General features: G+C 55.6%; 1 protein-coding gene across 1 annotated transcript; it reads left to right on the forward strand.

Annotated features, from left to right (window-relative positions):
• Positions 1 to 3,484: 3,484 nt before the first annotated feature.
• ADRA2A (adrenoceptor alpha 2A) lies at positions 3,485 to 7,083 on the forward strand. Its single transcript, XM_083843201.1, has 2 exons — positions 3,485 to 5,324; positions 5,425 to 7,083. The coding sequence occupies exon 1, from the start codon at positions 3,817 to 3,819 to the stop codon at positions 5,149 to 5,151; it is 1,335 nt and encodes a 444-aa protein (XP_083699327.1). The 5' UTR covers positions 3,485 to 3,816; the 3' UTR covers positions 5,152 to 5,324; positions 5,425 to 7,083.
• Positions 7,084 to 8,114: the final 1,031 nt, after the last annotated feature.

Genomic DNA, 8,114 nt, shown 5'->3' on the forward strand with positions numbered 1-8,114 from the left:
GTGTGCATCCTGCTCCTGAGGTGAGCCTTTAGCGGCACGGGGGCCACCACGGCACAAAGGAGGGGAAATGGTAACTGGGGGAGGCTCACGTGGGCGCCGTGCCTGCGCTCAGCCTCACCCCGCGCTGTGAGCCGTAGCACGGAAATGCTTCTCCTGGCTGTTGATTTAGGGCTGTGCAATCAAACCTGGCGGCTACAATCCTGCCAAACAGGGCAGGCAACCCCAGTGCAGCTGATGAGGAAACGCGAGCCGGGCTTTAAGGCTGTTTGTGGGAAAAAAATACTGAAGGAGCAGGTGGTCACAGAGGATCTGTCTCGTGCTGGTTTGGGCCAGACACGGGGCAGGGAAGATCTGCTAGGATCGGTAATATTCAGCGTGCTCCTCTCCTCCCTGCCCAACACCCGACACCACGGCAGCGTCCCTCTGCTCGCCGGGGGATTAGGTGCGAGCGCAGGACGCCGTCGCTGCTATCCCTTCCACGATGGTTTATTCAAATAACTCGGGAAAGTACATCCAGCAGCTGAGTCCAGATAAACTCCATTGAAAAACGCAGCTTCTGGGGAAGGCATCGCTGTCAGGTCGAGGAAAAGAGCAAAATCTACAGCTGCAGTGCAGTGGTGGATGGGGAAGGGGAGGTCTGTGGGTTTGAATGCACGCGCAGGGCCAAGTGCTTGGGTTCCCAGAGCAGCTGGTGGGGACAGACGGGTGGGTGGCCAGACCAGACACAGTTCTGATGATTTTTTAAAGTATTTATTATTATTATTATTTTTTTAAAGAAGAAGAAGATGAATCATAGCACTTGCACTGCCTCCCTGGAAATGGATGGTGCATTTGCTGACGTTGGTATTACAGGGCAGTGGCACTATGATGTACCCAACCATGCCAGGTTTGCCTGCTGATGATCTTTGCCTCTTCTCTGATATTTTTTTTTCTATTTTTTTGGTGTGGCTTGGGTGCAGTTTGCTTGTCATGGGGAAAAGCTGTCCCTCTGGAAGCTAATAGGAGGGGCTATTTGGTCGTTAGACCGCAGAGCATCCCAGGCCATGGGCTCTCAGCGCGTTACCCCCAACAGAGCCCGGTTACTAAAGCAAACCTCCCCGCACAACACCCTGTTTTGATTTATTCAGACAAAGCCAGCAGCACAATCAAAACCCACAGCCACAACCAGGGCTTCCTGCCATGTGTATGAAATACGGAGATCAGGGTGAGCAAGCGAAGCCCAGACCTCCAGCTCCCTCCTACAGCCCGCACGGAGCTGCTTCCAGAAGTGTTTCTGCACCGTGGCTACTGCTTGCCCTTTTCCCCTGGTCCCCCACTGGTCTGAATCCATCCTGTTTCCATCCCTACTCCCATCCCCTGATCGGCACGCGATGCAGCCCATGTGGCACGAGGACGAGCTGTGTGCTGGGCCCTCTCATCAGGCACTTGGTGGTGGAGTTTGAGCTGCAGAGACCTTGCCGCTCACACCAGCGTTGTTAGCAGCTCGCATTCAGAAGCTGAGCATCTGGATGCAAATGCCGGGGGATTGATATAAAAAATTTATTTACTTTTTGTTTTTCTTTCCCCCGAAGCTTTTCTCTAGTCTTCCACAGGCTACAAATTCACAGTTCTTAGCAAATCCCAGGACTCTGAGAGCTGAGGCTTTATTACAAATTACCATAAAGTGCGGGATGAGCTCATAACACGGCATCCTGTAGGAGCTGCAGGCTGCTGTGGGGCATCCTAGGGGTGCTCGCCGGCCCTGGCATTCCCACCTGCCTGCCATGCAGAGCTATGGGACGGCCTGCAGAGGAGGTAGAAGGGAGATGTGACGTCGCTGAGACGCTTTGCAGGCAGCGCTGGGTACTGCTGGGGCTCCCAAAGCGTCAATAATGTCACCAGGATGTCACACGCATGGCTGTGGTGGTGATGCAAGGAAAGTGTGCTGATGTGCCAGGTTTCCTCTTGGAGATGAGCACAGCGTGCTCCCAGCTGTCCCCCGGCTTCTGCTGGGGTGATTGGAAGCCCCCACTGATCCCGCACCCAAGGGAGACCAAGCCCTGCTGCCGGAGGCAGCGCCCCATGTCCTGCAGAGCACGCAGCTCCCGGCGGCCAGCAGAAAGCAGAAGATGGCCCCAACGTCCAGCATCTCCTCGCCCCCTCCCTGGCCTTTCCACATACCCAGGTGAGTCCCTGTACCCTGTGTGCCCACACCTTCCCCTTGTTGTGAAGTCAGTGGTTGTAGCTCACGGCCACTCTGATGGAGACCCCTCCAACGTGCATGGAAAGGTGCATGCACATCATTTTGGGTTCAACGTACAGGTTTTAAGTCACTCCCCGTGGATTGCCACCTTCCCAGGTGCGCTGCACAGTGGGTCCCACACTCCCCTACCTCTCCATCCTGTGCTAGCCCCAGAGGTTCTGCAGCTCCCAGACCCCATTTTCCACCCCAGCTCTGTCTGCCGGGCATCGCCGCTCCTGGGCCTGGCTTATAACACTGGCACGGTGCGGGGACGAAGCTGACAGGGCTTCCTCCATCTCGCAGAGCAAATCCGTTCATTGGCCCGAGCGCCCGGCGCGCCGATTAATTACCAGCTGCCTGGCTCTGGAGCACGGCGTGAGCAGCGGTAGAGCCGGCTGAAAATGAGAGCGAGGAGCCCGTGAGGGTCAGGGCTGGAGTCCATGTGCCGGGGGGGGTGAGCGAGCTGTGTGCGGGGAGCTGGCATCCTCGGGGCCACCAGGTACGTCGCCTCTGCTTTCCGATCAGAAATGTCCCTTATTGCTGCTGCTGCTGCAGCGGGGCAAAGCCCCTGGGCACCCCGTGGGGCAGGCGTGGGGACCGGAGCCCCCTCCCACCCTCCTGCTTGAGGGGCTGGGGAGAAAGAGCGGGGAGCTGGCAGGGAAGGGGCAGGAGGACGAGCCCCGGGGGGGGGGGGGGGGGCTGCGGGGGCTCGGCCGTGGGCCGGGAGCTCCCGTGGGTGCCGCGGCCCCGGGGGCCGGAGCGTGCAGTGAGGCGCCGCGGCCAGCAGGTGCCACTGCCCCCCCGCGCTGCCCGCCGCCGCCCGGCCCCCCCGGCCCCCCCATCCCACCCCACCCCGAGCATCCCCACGGCACGGGGGGCGCACGGAGGGGCGGCGGCGGTGCCCCCCCCCCCCCCCGGGGCTCCCCGCGGGGACGTTGGCTGCGGGGCCCCCACGCGGGACCGGCCCGCAGCTGCCCCCCCCGTGGGGGCGCACGAAGCCCCGTGGGGGGGGGGTGGCGGCAGGAGCAGCCCACCCGTGTGTGTCCCCCCCCCCTTCCCCCGTGTCCCCACCCCACGGAGGGAGCCGCGGCTCCGCAGCGGGGCGAGACCCCCGTGGGGTGGGCTGCGGATGGGGGGGGAGCGGTGCGGAGCGGGGCTGCGCTGCCCTGGGGGGGGGGATTTGGGGATGGGGGGGGGTGACAATAGGGTCGGGGGGCGGTGGGTGCGGATGGGGGTGAGCACAGGGGGCTGGGGGGGGGGGGGGAGGAGCACGCGTGTGCGCGGCGTGTCCGTGTCCGTGTGCGCGCACCGGGGGCAGCTCCCTCCCCACGTGGGGCTGACGCGGCAGCCCCGGCCTGATCCGGGGCTATAAAGGGGCCGGCAGGCGGGCGAAGCACGGCAGCCGCCGCCGGCTGCAGCCCCGGCCCCGCTCCGCTCGCCCTCCGCCGGCAGCGCCCGGCATGAGCCGCGGCCCCCCGCGCCCCCCCGGCGCCCCCCGAGCGGCCCCGGCCCCGGCCGCGGCGCCCTAGGAGCGCGGAGCCCCCCCGGGTTGGGGCTGGGGGCGAAGGGCGAGGGCCGCCGAGCAGCCGGGGTTGATGTTTAACCGGGAGCGCCCGTTCACGGAGAGGGGCCACTTCTTCTCCTCCATGGAGTACCAGCGGCAGCTGGGGGAGGAGGAGGGCTACCCGCCTCCCGCGGCCAACGGGAGCTTCAACGACAGCGGGGCCGGGCCGGGATGGGGCATGCCGTACCCCCTGCACACCACCGTCACCCTCATCAGCCTGGCGGGCTTGCTCATGCTCTTCACCGTCTTCGGGAACGTCCTGGTCATCATCGCCGTCTTCACCAGCCGGGCGCTCAAGGCGCCCCAGAACCTCTTCCTGGTGTCTTTAGCCTCGGCCGACATCCTGGTGGCCACGCTGGTCATCCCCTTCTCCCTGGCGAACGAGATGATGGGGTACTGGTACTTCGGCAAGGTGTGGTGTGAGATCTACCTGGCCTTGGACGTGCTCTTCTGCACCTCCTCCATCGTGCATTTGTGTGCCATCAGCCTGGACCGCTACTGGTCCATCACGCAAGCCATCGAGTACAACCTCAAGCGCACCCCGCGCCGCATCAAGTGCATCATCTTCATCGTCTGGGTCATCTCGGCCGTCATCTCCTTCCCACCGCTCATCTCCATCGAGAAGAAGAGCGGGCAGCAGGCAGACCAGGGGGTGGCGGTGTGCAAGATCAATGACGAGAAGTGGTACATCATCTCCTCTAGCATCGGCTCCTTCTTTGCCCCCTGCCTCATCATGATCCTGGTCTACGTGCGCATCTATCAGATAGCCAAGAGGCGCACCAGGGTACCGCCGAACAAGCGGGCAGAGCGCCCCGAGAAGAAGCAGAACGGCTTGGCCGACAAGGAGGACCTGCCGGCCACAGCCCAGCTCAACGGGGAGAAAGCGGCCGGAGGCGGCGACGGGCAGGAGGGAGAGGTCAATGGCATAGACATGGAGGAGACCTCCTCCTCCGAGCACCAGGACAACAACCAGTCCAAGAAGTCAGAGAGACCATCAAGGGGAAAGGCCAAGACTAAGCTGAGCCAGATTAAGCCTGGGGACAGTTTGCCCAGGAAGGTGGAGGAGGAGAGGACCACCAAAGGGTCCCGGTGGAGGGGCAGGCAGAACCGGGAGAAGCGCTTCACCTTTGTGCTGGCGGTGGTGATCGGTGTCTTTGTCATCTGCTGGTTCCCCTTCTTCTTCACCTACACACTGACTGCCGTCTGCAGGAGCTGCTCCGTGCCCGAAACCCTCTTCAAGTTCTTCTTCTGGTTCGGTTACTGCAATAGCTCCTTGAACCCCGTCATCTATACAATTTTCAACCATGACTTCAGGCGGGCCTTCAAAAGGATCCTCTGCAGAATAGAGAGGAAAAGGATTGTTTGAAGGACCCCCTGGTTTGGGCAGGACTAATCATTCAAGACTTTGTAGGAGTGTAAGGCATGGCTCCCTTGGGCTGTGCTTGCATGGGATGGTTTCCTTCAGCCTGTGAGTAGGAAACCCTCAAAACCTGAGACGAGCCTATCGACACGCCAGACAGCAGCAGCGAGGAGCAGCAGGCAAGTGGAAGTCCGAGCCGTGGCATTCGGCTTTCCAGGGGAGGATGGCTTTTGACTTGCTTGGTTTACTTTGTTAGTTTTTTTTTTTTTCTTTTGCCAGAGTCTCTCAGTGGATATTTTCATGACTGCTCAGTTTGACTCTCTAAAGACAAGCTCCGTGCAGCTCCATGAGATGAACAACAAAGAGGGAGTATGCCACCCCAGAGGTGTCGGCTTTTTTATTTCGTTGTATTGTATATGTAATTAATATTACCCCCCCGTGTAAAACACAGTATTGTATCCCTGAATCTGAATGTCTTAAGTTTTGTAAGGCAAGCAGCTTTGAAACTGTGAATGCTTTAATTATCTTTGATACCTTAAAAGTCCCTCTCTTCCCACCCTCCGAAAACTCAAAACCACTGAAAAATTAGAGCCATTTCCCCTACCCATCAGTCTGACGTTACCAAAATTTCCGATGTCCGTCCTGTTTTTTTGTTTGTCTGGTTTTTTTTTTTTTTTTTTTACTACAGAGCTTAGTATCACACATCTTGCCAGACTGGCTTTTTTCTTTTTTTTTTTTCTTTTGGTGTCATACCTGATTGTATTTAATTTTTGTGTTGCCCGTGCTATGATACAGCTGAGCTGGGAACTTCCCAGCCGTTAGGAGGTAGAGCAGTGCCATGCAGTCCTGGGGGGCTGCGAGGTGGGCTCCTTCTCACGCCGTGCGAGGCTTGGGACCCAGCCAAGCTCCCAGCGAGTTAATCTCGCCTGATATTATACCACACTGCAGTGATGAAACGTGTTCAGCACTAACACACTACTTCCCCCACCTCCAACTGTAAATAGATAACATTTCATAGCAAATATCAGGGCTCTGTATATCATGCTATCTTGTTTGTATTGATTTTTTTTTTGATGTTTTAAATCCTGCTGGGTTTCCTGGAGAAGCAGAGGGGGTTTGTTTGCAGAGGTGGTTCCAACTTTCTGAATTAACGGAGGAGAGTTAAGTTTTTAATATGCCAGACTCACCTTTCCTAGGAAATACTGAAGCATCCCTCTTTCAGTCTTACACAGGGCAAAACCCTGAAATGGGAAACTTACTGACACTTTCCCCTGTATTTTATAATGTATTATTATTTTTTTTTTATTTAAAGAAATGTGTACATATTGTGAGATTGGAGCAGGAGAGAGAGTTATTACTGCTTTTACACTCCTTTCCTGAAATGTCTTTCAGCTTTTTCTGCTACAAAATAAAAATTAAAAAGAAAAAAATAATGAACAGAACAAATGTAACATCTTTGTGCCATGAAGAAATTTATGGAGAATACTGAAAGGAAAAAAAAATTCTTGATATATCACAGTAAATGCATTGGCAAGAGTTTAAATGTTATGAAAATAGCTTTATCAAGTGCTGACAAATCGTAGAAATTGTTTGAGAAAGCCAAGTTTAAGTCTCTTGTATCGGATGAATTTGCCTTCTCTGGAATTTTGTGGTGCAAGGAAGAGACTTTAAAACAATACCTTTTTACTTTTGGAAGTGTTTTGTTGATTTTGCTCTCTCTTTGGCTTTGTAATTAACTCTGAGGGTGCCCGGCTGCATCCTGGGACCTGGAGAGCAATGTTTACATTCACTTGCATTTTCAGAGTTGAATCCTCAAGACGTGAGGAAAGCAAATAAATAAACTGTGCTTTACTGTAAAACAAACCAACAGAAAACACAAGCAGAAGTTGCTATAATGGATGATTATTTTTATTAAATAAAAGAACGTTTACAGATCAAGTGTGAAAACCCTCTGAATAATCTGTTAGCTGTAATTTTTTCCAGCTGTTCACCGATTCTCCGGCAGCTTTGGTCTTGACATTTTTTTTCAAGAGCGCGTTGGGAAAAGCACTGGCGGTTTCTGAAAGACGTTTTTACCCCAGGTAGGGAACAATGGCTCGCTTCATTGCGCAAGGGCAGAATAACAAATGAGTCCTTGATGTTTCTTGTTCTTTCCCCCCCCCTTTTCATGCCCCGGTAAGAGCATTCACGTGCTTCTTAAAGGAAAGAGGTTAGGTGTGATTTGCTCCTTGGAAATGCAGCCTGGCCCTCACTGGGAATGCCAGGCTGGTGCAGTTTTTGTAGGTCTTTTGTTGATTTTTTTTTTGTGATAATTAGGTTGCAGATGGGATTAGAAGTGCTCAGGGCGGAAGGCAGTACTCCTTGCTATATGCGGGAGTGCCCACCCGCCCAGAGTGGTGGCCTTTGCAGGCCAGGAGGGCTTGATGGAGGCAGGGTGTCCTGCTGTCCCCTCTGGTGGCCTTGGGGGGTTTTCCAAAGTAGACCCAGGGGAGATGTAGGGGTCGGTGCCTTCCTCATCCCTATGGCTCTCTGCTGTCCTCATGTCCGAGTCTCTAGCACAGACAAGAGCATATTTTGGTGGGTTTGGGGGTGGGGGCTGTGGCTTTGACGGGCTGTCGGTGAAGCTGTGCACAACTGAAACATGGCTGATTATTCCTAGTTTTCCATCAAAGATAAAAGCAATGTTCCCAGTTTCCATCAAAGATAAAAGCAATGTGCTTTTGGGGTCGTGTCCCTCCCAATACCCCGTGTCCTCACAGTTCAGCCCAGCCCAATAAAATACCCCAGGGGCTATGTTAGGGGGGGACAGTGACTCCCTGCATCTGGCATGGAGCTGCCTGCCCGTCCCTGTGGCCGGTGTCTGAATTTCCACCGTCCTGCTGCCTTTGCTATCTTCTGACTCGTTTTTGTGTTTCATTTCCCTGAGCTGTTGGTCTTTTTGGTTTCAGCTCTGTCCCGGGCCCTTTCTG

The sequence above is a fragment of the Anser anser genome, assembly GCF_964211835.1.
Source record: "Anser anser genome assembly, chromosome: 7".
NCBI classification, from domain to species: domain Eukaryota; kingdom Metazoa; phylum Chordata; class Aves; order Anseriformes; family Anatidae; genus Anser; species Anser anser.